This window comes from Hypanus sabinus, chromosome 5 (assembly GCF_030144855.1).
Source record: "Hypanus sabinus isolate sHypSab1 chromosome 5, sHypSab1.hap1, whole genome shotgun sequence".
NCBI classification, from domain to species: Eukaryota; Metazoa; Chordata; class Chondrichthyes; order Myliobatiformes; family Dasyatidae; genus Hypanus; species Hypanus sabinus.
In genome coordinates this window covers 145150781-145167667 of record NC_082710.1, presented here as the reverse complement: position 1 = coordinate 145167667, position 16887 = coordinate 145150781, and the positions used below count along the sequence as shown (strand labels likewise).

The window sequence follows — 16887 nt, the reverse complement described above, 5'->3', positions numbered from 1 at the left end:
TTGCTGAGGAGATGTAATGGTTTTGGCAGAGACTGCAGTATAAATGTGGAGAGAGGGGAGAGCTTTTGGGAACTGAGTTGGGTGTCATCACTGTGTATGTGGAAACCAACGGTGATTTCAGGAGATGTTATCAAGGGGTGGGAGCCGTTGACTAGAATGGCCAATAAACTCGTGAGTTGATGTCAACATGAGGAAATCTGCAGATGCTGGAAATTCAAGCAACACACAAAATGCTGGTGGAACGCAGCAGGCCAGGCAGCATCTATAGGAAGAAGCACTGTTGACGTTTTGGGCTGAGACTCTTCGTCAGGACTAACTGAAAGGAAAGATAGATTTGAAAGTAGGAGGAGGAGGTTGAAATGTGAAATGATAGAAGACCAGAGGGTGGGATGAAGCTAAGAGCTGGAAAGGTGATTGGCAAAAGGGATACAGAGCTGGAGAAGGGAAAGAATCATGGGAGGGGAGGCTTTGGGAGAAAGAAAGGGAGAGGGGAGCACCAGAGAGAGAACAGGCGGACAGAGGAAAAAAGGGGAGGGGGAGAAAAAACTAAATATATCAGGGATGGGGTAAGAAGGGGAGGGGGGGCATTAATGGAAGTTAGAGAAGTCTCCATTACCAGTCTGGAGGGAACTGGTGATAACTGTGTTGGTGAAATCGGCAGAGATAATTCTGATATTTTTGTGCGGATGTATTTTAGAATTTCAAATGAGGCTAGGATATACACTGTGAGTGGTAAGGACACAGTATTTAGGAACAGAGACCAAAGATCCTTGAAGGTGGCATCCCAGGTAGATAATGTAGATTGGTAGGCATTTGGAATACTGGACTTCATCAGTTGGGGCAGTGAATACAAGAGCCAAGAGGTTATGCTCTTTTTATAATTTATAAAAGCTTGCTCAAACCTTGACTGGAGAATTGTGTGCAGTTCTGACACCACACTACAGGAAGGATGTGACATCTGTGGAGAGGATGCAGAGGAGATTTACCAAGATCTTGCTGGCATGGAGCATTTCGGTTATGAGGACAGACTGGAGTGGCAGGGTCTGTTCGCCCTGGAGCAGGGGCGGTTGAGGGAATATGACTGAGATATGCAAAATTGAGGGTTGTGAATAGGGTAAACTGCAAGGAACTTATTTCCATATCAGAGATAGTTAGAGGACACATATTTTAGGTAGGGGACCACCTTCACCCAGAGAATGGTGGAAGCAGAGTCACAACAAGACTTGAACGCTTGAATCATCCTGGTATGGAAAGCTATGGGGCAAGAGCTAGGAGATGGGATTAATATGATTGCGTGATCCCTGGTTATTGTGTACATGGAGGACTGAGTGGCCTGCTTTCATGATTAGAGGTGTGACTGCATCTGATGTCGATGCAACGAGACAGTGGGAGTATCAATGGTGAGATGACTGAAAGATCTAAGCCCATGTAGATGGATACACTCCAGCCACCAACCTGATTGATTCCTTCATGGGCATTTATCAGTCAAATTGTAACTCCACGGAATTAGCTTTTTTTTAGAACTGAAAGTTGGATTAGTTCTGAGATTCAAATTAGGTTCATTGATTGTGCTATAATGAACTGCATTTAATGAACAAGAGTATGAATTGTAGCTTCTCACATCCCAGGAAGAATAGATGTGTTTTTGACTTGGCAATGGTGTATAAACTCTTGTTCAGAGTGGAGATAATTCATGAGACTGGAATAAACGATGCCTTGGCTCCATAGGAGGATGTGCAAAGATCACTACGAATCCTGCCAATAATGATTGGCTTGCCCAGAGCCATCGTCTGATCCAAGTTTGTGCACTGATGGTAGTGAAGATTTTTGTATGTCCTCCAGTCTTCAACACTGTCCCTCTTTCATGTCACCACAAGGATAATAAAATGCAGAAATCCTGGTTTGCACAACATCTCAGACAAATGAGGCAGTCATTGCTAAAACCCCTTCCCGTCAGGATGTCCCAGACTACTAAACGAAATATTAGCTTATTTATTTATGGAGGTAGAGCACAGAATAGACCCTTCCAGCACTTCGAGCCATGCTGCCCAGCAATCCTCCAATTTACTCATGGAACAATTTACAATAACCAATTAACCTACCATCCAGTTCATCTTTGGCCTGTGGGAGGAAACCGGAGCATCTGGCGGAAATCCATGTGGTCACAGGGAGAAGATATAAACTTCTTACAGACAGCAACAGGAATTGAACCGAGGTCGCCTGTACTGTAAAGCAATGTGCTAACCACTGTTACCATGGGACCCCATATAGTAATAATGATGGAAGAGAACACTGGCAGGAATGAATGCAGACAGCAGTGACTGGAGTTTCTGGGAGTAATTTGGAAGGTGCAAGATAGATGCATCCCAGCGATGAAGTATTTTAAAGGGAGGATGATGCAACTGTGGCTAACAAGGTAAGTCAAAGACAACATAAAAGGAAAAAAAGAGGGCATTTAATATAGCAAGAATTAGTGGGAAGTTAGAGGATTGGGAAGCTTTTAAATGCCAAGAGAAGGCAACTAAAAAGCGCCGTAAGGAGAGAGAAAAATTAAATGTAAAGGTAAGCTAACCAATAATATAAGAGGACACGAAACATTTTTTTTCCCAGATGTACAAAGAGCAAAAGAGTCAAGAGTGGATATTGGACCACTGGAAAATGATGCTGGAGAGCAAGTTGTAGGGGACAAAGAAATGGCAGATGAACTTAAGTATTTTGCATCAGTGTGCCAGAAGTTCAAGTGTTTCGGGCGGAAGTGAATGTAGTTGCTGTTACTAAGGAGAAGGTGCTTGGGAAGCTGAAAGTTCTGAAGGTAGCTAAGCCACTTGGATCAGATGGATTACACCCCAAGATAGATGAAGAGACTGTGTATGCATTAGTAAGATCTTTCAAGAATCGCTAGATTATGGAGTGGTTGTGGAGGGCTAGAAGATGTCAAGATGGGAGGAGGGGCTGGGGAAAAAAAGGAAATTATAGGTTAGTTAGTATGACTTCAATGGTTGGGAAGATGTTGGAGTCCATTATTAAGGATAAGGTTTCAGGGTACTTGGAGGCAATTGATAAAAGCCCAAAGTCAGCATGGTCTTGCCTGACAAATATGTATGTTGGAATTCTTTTATGAAATTACAGACAGGATAGACAAGAGAGTCAATGGATGTTGTTTACTTTGATTTTCAGAAGGCCTTTGACAAGGTACCACAAATTAAGCTGATTAACAAGATAAGATCCAATGGTATTACAGGAAATATACTAGTATGGATAGAAGATTGGCTGACTAGCAGGAGGCAAGGAGTGGGAATGAAGGGAGTCTTTTCTGATTGACTGCCAGTGACTAGTGGTGTTCTGGAGGAATTGGAGTTGGGTCACTTTTTTCAATTTATATGTCAGTGATTTAAATGACTGAATTTATGGCTTATTGGCCAAGTTTGGGGACGATGCAAAGAAAGATGGCACGTAGCGTTGAGGAAGTACGGAGTCTGCAGAAGGCCTTGGACAGATTGGCAGAGTGGGCAAAGAAGTGGCAGATGGAATACAGTGTATAGTCATTCACTTTAGTAAAAGGAATAAAGGTATCAACTTTTTCTAAACAAGGAGAAAATTCAAAAATCAGAGGTGCAAAGGGAGTTGGGAGTCTTCGTGCAGGATTCCCTCATGGTTAATTTGCAGGTTGAGTCAGTGGTGAGGAAATGTAATGTTAGCATTTATTTCTAGAGTACTAGTAATGAAATTCTAAATGAACTCCTTCCCACTGCTGCCTGTAAGAAGTTTGTACGTTCTCCCTGTGATTGCATGGGTTTCCTCCAGGTACTCTGGTTTCCTCCCAAAGTTCAAAGATGTACCGGTTAATTGATCATTCTCCCATGATTAGACTAGGATTAAGTTGGGGGATTGCTGGGCGGCATAGCTCAAAGGGCTGGAAGGGCCTATTCCGTGCTGTATCTCAATAAATAAAAAGTGCTGAGGCTTTATAAGGCATTGGTCCAACTGCACTTGGAGTATGATGAACAGTTTTGGGCCCCCTGTGTAAGAAAAGGTGTGCTAGCATTGAAGTGGGTCCAGAGGAAGTTCACGAGAATGACTCTGGGAATAAAGTGGAGGAGTGTTTGATGGCTCTGGGCCTATACTTGCTAGAGTTTAGAAGAGTGAAGGGTTATCTCATTGAAATCTGTTGAATATTGAAAGGCCTCGTTAGAGTGGATGTGGAGAGATGTTTCTTTTAGTAGGGAATCTAGGACCTGAGGGAACAGCCTCAGAATACAGGGACGTCCATTAGAACAGAGATGACAAGGAATTTCTTTAGAGCAGGGGTGGCCAACCTTTTACATTCCATGTGTCAATTTTTTCATGCACAAGTTCAGGTGCGCCATACGACTCTTGTACCCCCATTCAACTCTTGTAAAAATGTGTTAATATAGACCTCGTGAGTGAAAAAATTGATGCATGGAAAAGGTGGGCCACCCCTGCTTTAGAGGGTAGTGAATCTATGGAATTCATTGCCATGGACTGTTGTGGATGCCAAGTCATTGGGTATATTTAAAGTGGAAACTGATAGGTTCTTGATTAGTAAGTGTGTCAAAGGTTATGGGGAGAAGGCAGGAGAATGAGGTTGAAGGGGATAATAAATCAGCCATGATGGAATGGCAGAGCTGACTCAATGGACCAAAAGGCCTAATTCTGCTCTTGTGTTTTATAGTCTTTTTTTTTTTTTTTTTTTTGGAATGAGTTTTATTTACACATATTTCCACAGTAAATCACTACTTCAGAGGGATGAATCTGGAGGAGTGAGTGGCACCAATACCGGGTCTGCCGTGCTTGACGGGTTTGTAGGTGATGGAGAACTCTCCAAGGTAATGGCCAATCATTTCAGGCTTGATTTCAACCTGGTTAAACGTTTTGCCATTGTATACACCAACCATGCTGCCAACCATCTCTGGAAGGATAACCATGTCACGAAGATGTGTCTTAACGACTTCGGGTTTCTCCATAGGCGGAGCTTCCTTTTTGGCCTTGCGCAGCCTCTTCAGGAGGGATTGCTGCTTACGGCGCAGACCCCTGTTCACACGCCTCCGCTGTCGAGCACAATACAATTGCATCAACTGTTCATAGGACATATCAAGGAGCTGGTCCAGATCCACACCTCGATAGGTGAATTTCCTAAAGGTCCTTTTCTTCTTCTGCTCTACTGGGTCCGCCATCGTCACCCGCTCTCGATGAAAAGCTATAGTCTTAAGGTAAAACAGTAACAATGCAGAACAAAGTGTTTTAGTTACAGGGAAAAGTGCAGGCAGGCAATAAAGCCATAACAAGGTAGATTGTGAAGTCAAGACTTCATCCTATCATACAGGAGGTCTGTTCAATAGTCTGGGATAGAAGCTGCCCTTGGGCCTAGTAGTATGTACTTTCAAAGAACACAACACAGCCCACAGTGTTGCACCAACCTTTTGACTTACTCCAAGATCAAATCTAACCCTTCTTCCCACGTAGCCCTCCATTTTTCTTTTATCCATGCTTTTATCTAAGTCTCAGACTTTTGTATCCTATTGGGGGTTTTTTTTTGGGGGGGGGATGGGAGAGAATGTCGGGGATGCTGATGATCAGTGTTTCAGTGACAATGTGTGAGGGATCAGTATTGGGTTCAGAGAACTTGCAGTTCTTGAAATAATGGCATGAGACAACTTGTATTCCTGGAGGCCTTGGTCTAATATCTAACAATCCTTCCACCTACCACTTCTATTGCTCCTGGCCCTCAGTACAATGTACTGTTGTCGAAGTGCATTGAAGCACATTAAAATAATAGTTCAGATGAATTAAGTTACTCCATGACATCATAATTTTCCACAGGAGAAGATCATTTGGTCACCATGCATTACTGGCTTTTAAAAGTGCTTTCCAAATAGTACTGTTACGCTTGTAGCCATAGTTACACAAATGGAATCAAGTGCCTCAGACCACTGCATCCGCACTAACACTTATTTCTAGACAAATCCTGGTTCCATAAAGTTGTCATAGCTGGGGGGAGCTAGTGGGGATATGTTCCAATGGTGTGTGTCTCAGGTGGCCTCTGACAGTCAAGTCCAGCTCCTGGCCCTCACGTATGGCTTAGCTATTAAGCCCGGCAGAACCGTTTCTGCTGACAGGAGGAGCGAAGGCAGCACCTTAAAACCAGTTGCTTTGAGCAGATGAGGCTGGTCAGCCACAGTTGGCCGCTTATCTAGGAGAGGAAAAACTTTGATCTCAAACCTCCGCTGCCTTGCTATACCCACTCATGGGGAAGGCTTTGGGAGTAAACACTGAGAGAAAAATATGGAGCTGGAGCTGGAGCTCTTAAGGCGGTCCTACATGGAGTTCAACACTGGCAACTCTTGTGATAACCACTGGTGCCAAACTGGCCCATACAGTTCCTTTGGATTAATCAGCTGTTTGGAGAGGAGATGCCTGCTGCAAGGCCAGCAGCTTGCTTTCTGTATTGTACTGTATCTGATAGACAGCTGGCACACAATATCTATGGTTGATCACGACCGATGATGAGCTGACATGAATCCTACCCTAATGCCTTTTATTCTTCCCACATTTGTATCAAACCCACCCCCATAAATTCTGCCACCCCTCCACGCACTCAGAGGTAACTTACCACATCCCTCACATTTTCAGCATATCAGAGGAAAAAGGATCACCCAGAGGCAACTCACACTGTCACAATGAGAACATTCCAACTTATGTCCCTCTAAGCTGTTGCACAAGTTGATAGGGTGGTTAAGATGATGTATGTTATGTTGGCCTTCATTAGTCACAGGATTAGGTTCAAGAATCCCAAGGTAATGTTGCGATTTTTATAAAACTCTGGTTAGACCACACTTGGAGTACATGTATCCCCTGCTTTACGAAAGCTCGCTTTTACGAAAGACCTATGTTAGTACTTGTTTTCGCTAACTGAAAGAAATCTGAAGAAGATTTTTGCTTCTACGAGAAAAGCGAAAATAGCGTTCAGCATTTGTTTTGCAGTCAGCCGTTATAGAGGCAGCGCACACCCCGAGCTGCGCTGCCAAGCTCCTTCCCCGGGAACTACACTCAGCTTCTCAGCAAGCCGCCATAGCTCAGAAATGCGTCTGTGAGCATCTGTGCTTTATCTCAATGTATTTTGTGCATCCGTTAGCAAGATGTGTCCTAAGGTATCAGAAAAATCTAAGAGAGATTGTAAGGGTGTTACGCTTAGTGTAAAACTGGACATAATTAAACACTTCGATTATGGTGAACGAAATAAGGGCGTTGTATGTGCGTTGAACTTGCCTGTGTCCACCATTCGTACTATTTACACGCAGAGAAGGAATCTTGAAAGCTGCCAATGTTACTATTGGTTCTGCTAGTAGCAAAGTGGTCTCTTTTAGTCGGCATCTAGTAATGGATAAAATGGAAAGTCTATAGTTTGAATGCACTGATGGGTGTAATTGCGATTGTCGTAAGTGAAACTACACTGTACATACATTATTTCTACTTTATATAGGCTGTGTATTTATCATATCATTCCTGCTTTTACTATACATTAGTGTTATTTTAGGTTTTGTGTGTTACTTGGTAGATTATTTTTTGGGTCTGGGAACGCTCAAACATTTTTCCCATTTAAATTAATGGTAATTGCTTCTTCGCTTTATGCCATTTCGGCTTATGAAAGGTTTCATAGGAACTCTCTACATTCAGATAGCGGGCAAACCTGAAGTAGGTTCAGTTCTGATCACCCCATTATAGGAAGGACGTGGAAGCTTTAGAGAAGGTGCAGAGGAGATGTACCAGGATGCTGTCTGGGTTAGAAAACATGTCTTATAGGGAAAGGTTGACTGAGCTAGGGCTCTTCTCTTTATAATGAAGGACAACGAGAGGTGACTTAAATGAGGTGAATAAAAGGTAAAGATAACAAGTGTAGGGAACCTTGGTTTTTCAAGAGATATTGAGGCCCTGGTTAAAGAGGAGATATAGGCTGGTAGAAACAAGTGAGGTGCTTGTGGAGTATAAAAAATGCAAGAGAACACTTATAGAAATCATGAGGGCTAAAGGAAGGCATGAAGTTGCCCTAGCAGACCAAGCGAAGGAGAATCTTTAGGAATTCTACAGATATCTTAAGAACAAAAGGATTCCAAGGGACAAAATTGGTCCTCTGGAAGACTGAATAGTAATTCATGTTTGGAGGCAAAAGAAATGGGGGAGATCTTAAATAAATTTTTTACATCTGTATTGACTCAGGAGACAGACACAGAGTCTATAGAAGTGAGGCAATGTGACATTAATTTCATGGACTTTATACAGTGTTTCCTGTCCTGAGGTGAATCGGTGGATAATTCCCCTGGACCTGATGAGGTGTTCCCTTAGACCTTATGGGAGGCAAGTGCAGAAATTGTTGGGCCATCACAGAGATATTTAAATCATTCTTAGTGACAGGAGGGGTACCAGAGGATTGGAGGATAGCCAATATTTTTCTGCTGTTTAAGAAAGGCTGTAAACAGAAACCAGGAAATTATTGGCCTGTGAGTCTGTCATCAGTTGTGGAAAAGTTTTTGGAAGTTACTCTAAGGGACCGGTTATGTAAGTATTTGGGTAGATGTGCACTGATTAAAGATACTCAGCATGGCTTTGTGCGTAGTACATCACATCTAACCAGTCTTGCAGAGTTTTTTTTGAGGAAGTTACCAGGAAAGTGGATGAAGGCAAGGCAGTGGATGTTGTCTGCGTGGACGTTAGCAAGGCATTTGACAAGGTCCTGCATGGGAGGGTGGTCACAAAGGTTCTGTCGCTCGGCATTCAAGATGAGGATTGGATTAGACATTGGTTTTGTGGCAGAAGCCAGAGAGTGATTGTAAATCGTTGCCTGTCTGATTGGAGGCCTGTGACTAGTGAAGTGTCGCAGGGATCAGTGACAGGTCAGTTGTTCTTTGTCATCAATATCAATGATCTGGGTGATGATATGGTTAATTGGATCAACTAATTTGCGGATGACACCAAGATTGGGAGTGTAGTGAACAGTGAGGAAAGCTACTGTGGAAATGCAATGTTAGCATTTATTTCTAGAGTACTGGAAATGAAATTCATAAGGGATATTTTAAGAGACACTTAGGGAAATGAATGAAAGAAAAATGGATGACTATGTGGGAGGAAAGGGTTGGGTTGATTGTGCAGTAGGTTAAAAGGTCAGCACAACTTAGATGGCCGAAGAGCTTGTACTAATGTACTGTTCTATGTTCCACACAGCACAAGAGGTCAGGGTTGAACTAGGTTCTCGGGAGCTGTGAGGCAGCAGCACTACCAGCTACACCATTCTGTTGTCCTCATTGTAAACAGTTTTGAGTACTTCATTAGAATCCTTGCTGATTGTGATTACCTCCATTAAATCTCCCCTTAACCATGTCCTCTCTAAGGATCATACCTCTGACTTTTCAGTCTCTCCTTTACAACTGGAGTCCTTCATTCCTGGAATTATTCTGCAAGATCACACCCTTCCCACCTTAACAGTCCTAGAACTGTGGTAGCCATTGAATCTGTGTGAAGATCCGTGGGGATCTTCAGTGGCTCTGTTGTAAGTGTGTTTTCTTGTTGCAGATGTTCCACGAAGATGCCGCTGGAGGCTGGCAGCTTGTGGCAGTGGATGTCAACAAGCCTCAGGGCAGAGCTCCTGCCTACCTACAGGTATGTTGGGATGTGGGTGAGGAGGGTGGGGCAAAAGTGTGAGTGGTATGGTTAGAGGATGTTGATGTTTCTCCTAAGAGTTAAGGCCTTTCTACTGAAGTATGTAGCCCTCAGTGACTTGGATTTGTATGCCATCTTCAGTGTAGTTTCTTAATAAAAACTTTGGTCAAAGCATATCCTAACCCACATCGCGAGGTGTTGGGGCAGGCAAAGTTAGTCAAGTTATTGCCATGTGCAGAAATGCATGTACATATGGGTGTAATGAAAGACTTGCTTGCAGAGGCATCTCGGGCACATAGCATCAGATACACAACATGCACAACAAAAAAATACAAATTCTACATTTTTTTAATATAAGAAAGATCATTAAGAAACAAATAAATTGATTTTAGTTCAAGGTGATCAAAGTGGTTATGTTGCTGCTTGGTAGTGATTAGGGTTGTGCTGATTGTTTTAAGAACTGAATGGTTGAAGGTAATCTGGTGGTATGGGGCCTTAGGCTTCTGTATCTCCTACTCAATGGTAGCAGTGAGAAATTGGGATAGCCAGGTGACGGGACGTTTCATAGCATTTACCTCCTTGATACAGTGCCTACTGTAGATACTACCATTGGTAGGAAGGGATGTGCCCATGATGTGTTAGAGACCACTACTCCTTGCAGCTTCTTGCAATCCTACAAATGTGAATTGCTGTACCAGACTGATGCAGTCAGTTAGAATACTTTCAACAGTACATCTGCAAAAGTTTGTTAGTTCAGTGACATGCTGAGCCACCTAATAAAGTAAAAATGCTGCCGTGCTTTCCTTGTAATTGTATCTGTGACAAGTTATCCAGTAGGTTAACACCCAGGAGTTGAAACATAGAAAACCTGCAGCACAATACAGGCCCTTCAGCCCACAAAGTTGTGCCGAACATGTCCCTACCCTAGAAGTTACTAGGGTTACCCATAGCCCTCTAGTTTTCTAAGCTCCATGTACCTATCCATACGTTTCTTAAAAGACCCTATCGTATCCGCCTCCACCACCGTTGCCGGCAGCCCATTCCACGCAAAGCTGCTGATTGCCCCCAGTGAAGACAGTTGCATGTACTTGGCTGCAGTGGGAGGTGTTCAGGAGTAATATAAAGGGGAAGAGAAGCTGAGGGGCTTGGAGAAGAAAATGAGAGATCCTGTACTACCTGTATGGTGTCAACAAAGCCCTGAGCAACTGCAGTAAGATGTCTTGAGCAAGCTAGCAAATCAAAGCTTTCCATTTGACATTTGCAATTTCAATGTAGGATGAGATGAGACATTGAGGCAAAGTGAAGGCACTCACATCAGCGAGGTCAGAAACAGAATAAAGTAAATTGCTATAATCTGTGAAAGTATTCTCTTGGGCAACTGTGCTGTTATATTCAATTGACTTGCTTTGGGACGTGAGGAATAGCCTGTGGCATCTAACAGCATTTTATAATCTAATTTATTCTTAGAAAGGAAATTCTACTCAACTGATTATTCATTGCCACTTCTTGTTGCTTTTTAAAATTAAATCAGCTTATGAAAAGAATTAGGATATATACAAGTGAGTTGCTTAGTGTTTTTTTTTGTTTGCTGCCTTAACAATGTATCTTCAGAATCCTCCCAGTAATTCCCAGAGGCAGCGTAGCTATCTCCTCTACCAGGGTGATGCCCCATGACTTCTCTCCAGAGGTGTTTCCCGACCAGCAACACAATTAGTTGCTTGTATTTTGAGTTGTGATGTGCTATTGATAAATTGTCACGTCTTAATCCTGCTAGTTTGGCGACCCTTGCAATTTCATAGTGTTTAGCCATGTTCTTGAAGTGATCACATGATACTGAATTTTTCCAGTTTAGTTCATATCTTGGATCGTAGAACAACCATAATCTTCCTGAATGAAAGAACAGGTTTTAAGGGCTGAATGTCTCCTCCAGTGCATTGTTAATTCTGCTTGGCATCGACCTCCTCTCACTGCTCTCCCTCTCGTTTATCCAGCTTCCCCTTCACTTCCACTCTGCTCTCTCCCAGGGCAGCATGGTAGCATAGAGGTTAAAGTAATTCTTTACAATGTCTGCAACTTGAGTTCACTTCCACTCCTGTCTATAAGGAGTTTATACTTTCTCCCTGTGACCGCATAGATTTCCTCCAGGTTCTCAGGTTTTCCCATGTATTCCAAAGTAGTAAAGGTTAAAATGAGTGAGCTGTGGACATACTATTTTCACACTGGAAGCCATGACAACACTTGTGGGCTGCCCCCAGCACATATTAGACTGTTGGTTGTTGATGCAAAGAATTCATTTAACTGTATGTTTCAATGTACATGTGACAAATAAAGCTGATTTTTAGTCACCTCTTGCCTGTGGGGGCAAACACTCCATTTTCTCCACTCCTTGAGAAAAAGGGATACAGTGTGGAAATGGTCCTTCAGTCCATTGTGTCTGACTATCAACCTTCTTCATTCTACCTTAATGCATTTTATTACCACTTTTCTATTTACTACCAATCACCTACAAATCAGGAACAACCTACAGCAAATGATAAATTGCCAACTCCCATGGCTTTGTGGGAGGAAATCGGAGCATCCATGGGAACCTCACACAGTCACATGGGCAATGTGCAGACTCCACAGGGATGGAAACAGAGGTTAGCCTGAACTGGGCATAGTGGAGAAGTAAGACAGCAGTACCTCTCCCAGCTGAGGTAGCAGTGTCACCAGCTCCCTTATAAGAAGAAACATCAGCATTTACCTGTCCCTCCTTGGACAGACCCACAGGATCAAGGATGAGTTACTTCCACTCCATTTCAAATAAGTAAGAGATGCTGATTCGTGAATGCTCGTGATGTGAGGTAACAGCTGCACATCAGTCCCTACTCGGTCTTGCCATAAGAGCAGGATTCAGCCGTTCAATCATGGCTTATTTATTTTCCTTCTCAATCCTGTTCCTCTGCCTTCTCTCTGTAACCTTTGTCCTAATTAATCAAGAACCTATCAACCCTCACTTTAAATATGCCCAATGACTTGGTCTCCACACAATCTGTGGCAATGAATTCTACAGATTCATTACCCTCTGGCTGAAGGAATTCTTCCTTATCAAGGGCTTGGTTCAGTACAAAGAGATTGATGTTCCATTGCACAGACTATTGATAGTGAATGATCAGCCATGATCTCAGAATGGCGGTGCAGACTCGAGGGGCCGAATGGTCTACTTCTGCACCTCTTGTCTATTGTCTATTGACATGGAGACTGTTCCCTTTCAATATTTTTTTTTGCCTCCTCACCTGAGAAAGGAAGCATTTGCTGTGGAGTGAGTGTAGGAAAAATTCCCAACATTGGTCCCAGGAATGGTGGGTTTCCTGTATGAGGAGATTTGGGGTCAACTGGGCCTGAATTCTCTGCAGTTCAGACAACTGAGAGGCAGCCTCACTGAAGAATCCTTACAGGGCTCGACAAGCTGGGGGAGGCAGCTGAGGTCCAGAACCTGCGGTGACGTTTGAGGAAAAAGTGGAGTCACTTAGGAATGAGATGAGAAATATCTTGACTGAGATGTTGCTGAACCTCTGGAAATCTCTACCCCTGGAGACTTGGGTCACTGAGTTCATTTAGGACAGATGGATAGATTTTGAGACATCAAGGGAATAAAGGGGGAAGGCTAGCCGTGAACCTGAATAACGAAAGTCTCAATGCAAATAGCTGTCTCCTGCTCCCATTTCTTATGCACACATGAATGATGCCATTGTCAATTTAAGTTTTTAACTATAAACCTTATATTGCTAGATCATTCCTGGAATCTGAATCCCTAGTCTATTACTATATCACCAAACAAGCATTGCTACATGTATCACCTTTGGTTTTTCTTACTGCCCGTGAACCCATAGGATCTGAAAACTGTCTTAAAAATTAACGATGTCAAGTGTTCGTTTCTGATAAGAACCGGACTTAAGGCTTGGATTGCATTTTTTTGGGGGGGGTGGGGGGAAGCAGAATAAAATGACAGAAGAAATAAACTGTCAAATTAAAACTGAGTAGATTTTCCATCCCTAGTAGCAGTAAGTGAATTTGAGCAAAATGTATAATTTTAAGGCTATGCACATTATCCTTAGAATTTGATGTTATCTGCACAATAAGGTGTGTTGATGGAAGAATATTATAAAAACATGACTATACTTGTATAATATATACTTAAAGCAGTACCATAATTCATAAGTCCCACAAGGTGCATTTTTAAATTAACAAAACTGACAAATCAAGCAAAAATGTTCTTGAAAACTGTTAATATTTCCCAGGACAACATCTAAGACTCGCCTAAACCACAAGGTCAAAATGTGGAGCTTTGGACAAATCTATAAATGTGTTTGCTGCACTCTAGGATAATTCAGTAACTACAGTTTCAGCAAAGGGAAGGAGAGACAGATTTGACAATATTCAGTCAATCCCTCTTTAGCTAATTATCCATGCAGTTATAGTAATGCTAATCTGCTGGCACTAGCTAAATGATTTCTGGCATTCGTATATTTTATAACAATAACATCAATTAATATTTTTTCTTTGAATTAATGTTTTCAAAGCTGCATGGTTCATTCAGAAGAATTAAATCTGTCAGTTCTTTCACATCAAAAACTTAATTTCCTGCAGATTTGTGAGTTGAGAGTGCAGAATTCTAATAGTCAGTTTGCTACAAAATCTTCATTAATTGATCTGTGGAAATCAATGAGAATAAGATGTATGGAAATGTTCTAAATAGTAAGTTATTTTTGTTACAAAATATCACATAATCATTAGGGAAATTGAAGCTGTTTGAAGTTTAGTACCTGGAAGCTATCACTAAATCCAGGAGCAGTTGACTGAATAACACCACTATGATTTCACTGAAGGCATGACAGGTTAAGTTCTTAATGTGTAGCTGTCTGTAGCATCAAACTAGAGAATGTCTTTGGTTTGATTTGGGATGATTTTTCAGATAGTTCTTCAGACAGTCCCTTCTGCATTCTTGCCAGTGGCGTGAAAAGTGAATATAAAAGGTTTTCAGTCCTGAGCTGTAGACATGGTCTTATGGTTCCATGTTCCTTACATCACCCATTTCCTCCAGTCAGTCACCTTGCAAGTCCTTTGAGTTTCTATCAATAGCTGGTTTGTTATGTACCATGTCATACAATGAGGGCACAGTCCTTCCATGCCCATGATTGTTCTTAGCAAATTTTTCTACAGAAGTGGTTTGCCGTTGCTGCCTTCTGGGCAGAATCTTTACAAGATGGGTGACCCTGGCTATTCTCAGGACTCTTCATGGATAGTCTGCATGCCAACGGTTGTTTCATAACTGGGCCTTGTGATGTGCACCAGCTGCTCATACGACCATACATCACCTGCTCCCATGGCTTCATGTGATCAGGGTGGGATGGGGGGGGGGGGGGTTGAGCAAGTGCTACATCTTGCCCCAAGGTGACCTACATTGTAGCAGAAGGAAGAAGCACCTTACACTTCCCTTAGTAGAGATATATCTCCACCTCACCACTCTCTATCAACAGCATCTTTTGTACTTTCAGATTCCAAAGAGCTTGCACTCAGTGGCCACTTTATTAGGTACACCTCGTTAATGCAAATATCAAATAAGTCAATCATGTGGCAGCAACTCAATGCATAAAAGCATGCAAACATGGTTAAGAAGTTCAATTGTTGTTCAGACCAAGCATCAGAATGGGAAATAAATTTGATCCTAAGTGACTTTGATCATGGAATGATTGTTGGTGCCAGATGGGGTGGTTTGAGTATCTCAGAAACTGCCGATCTCCTGGGATTTTCACACACAACAGTTTCTAGAGTTTACAAAGAATGGTGCAAAAAAAAAAATCCAATGAGTGGCAGTTCTGTGGGTAAAAATCCTTGTTAATGAGAAGGGTCAGAGGAGAATGTCCAGACTGGTTCAAGCTGACAGGAAGCCACAAAAACTCAAATAACCATGTGTTACAACAATAGTGTGGAGAAAAGCATCTTAGAATGCATATGTCTAACCTTGAAGTGGATGGGTTACAGTAGCAGAAGCCCACAACTATACACTGTAGTCACTTTATTAACTACAGGAGGTACCTAATAAAGTGCCTGCTGAGTGTATATCCAAAGAAATCATTTTTGAAATAAAAGATGTAGGAATTGTGGTAGCCAACTGAACACAGTGAGATGGTGCAGTTGTTTAAGATGTTATTGAGGCCACACTTGAGTACTGTTGTGCAGTTTTGTTCACTTATAAGAAAGATGTCTTTAAGCTGAAAAGAGTGCAAAGAAGATTTGCAAGAGCATTGCCGGGACACGAGGGCTTGAATTATAAAGAGTAGTTGGACAGACTCGGACCTTATTCATAGGTTACTCCTCAGTCTCTTTAATGAGGTTTATTAAATCATCATGCACATAGACTGAGTGAATGCATAATCTTTTCACAGTGAAACAGAACCTAAAACTAGAGGGTACAGTTCTAATGTGAGAATGCAATGGTTTAAAAGAGACCTGAGGGGCAATGCTGAGGGTGGTGCATTTATGAAAAGAGCTGCCAGAGAGAGTAGTTGAGTCAGATACAATAACGATATTTAAAAGACATTTGGATAAGGAAATGAATAGGAAACCTTCAGAAGGTTTGAGTGAAACACAAGAAAATGAGACTAGTTTAGGGGGGTGGGGGTATCTTCCATGCTATATCAGGTGAGCTGCAAGATTATAACTAGATCATTTTGGTAGGTTACTGTAATGGACTTGACCCCTCTGCAGGTGGTTCATGGATTTTCGTACATTCACTGGAAGGAGCAGACAGGTTTCGCTGCTTCTGGAAGCAGTGTTCCCTCAGTAGTATGCGGCATGTCAGCCTGGATTTTGGGCTGGGGTCAGTGCAGTGGGTTGTGAACCCATGGTCTTCTGATCTGTGGTGTGGCTACAGCTTGCTCAACCACAACTGGTCAGAAGGTGAAGGGCTTTACATTGGTCAAGAATTTAACCAGTCCTTCCACGGGACCGCTGACTATTCTGCCCCTGAGTACAGATGCAGACAGATATGTTGAAGTGAGTTGTTGCTATGGATCACAATAATTAGGTTGTCAATGCTTGCTGCCTTCCTTGAAACATTCATCTCCGTGTATCACAGCAAGACATCATGCATTTGATGGACTTGAATACTCAATGATCGTCAGCTCATTAAGAAAACAGCTCTAGCAGTTTCATTTAAACTACTTGAGTCCA

General features: G+C 42.3%; 2 protein-coding genes across 8 annotated transcripts in view; one reads left to right on the top strand and one right to left on the bottom strand.

Moving 5' to 3' along the window:
* nalcn (sodium leak channel, non-selective) overlaps positions 1–16887 on the top strand; it is a 181785-nt gene that overhangs the window by 34444 nt on the left and 130454 nt on the right. For all 7 annotated transcript variants that reach the window (XR_009512315.1, XR_009512316.1, XR_009512317.1 and 4 more), the window contains exon 10: positions 9586–9672. Coding sequence is in view for 4 of the 7 variants with exons in the window: in XM_059970506.1 (XP_059826489.1) it covers positions 9586–9672 (87 nt within the window). In the remaining 3 variants the exon portion in view is untranslated. The remainder of the gene's footprint in view (positions 1–9585; positions 9673–16887) is intronic.
* Positions 4696–5214, bottom strand: LOC132394414 (small ribosomal subunit protein uS19). The gene has a single exon (XM_059970525.1). The coding sequence runs from the start codon at positions 5193–5195 to the stop codon at positions 4755–4757; it is 441 nt and encodes a 146-aa protein (XP_059826508.1). The 5' UTR covers positions 5196–5214; the 3' UTR covers positions 4696–4754.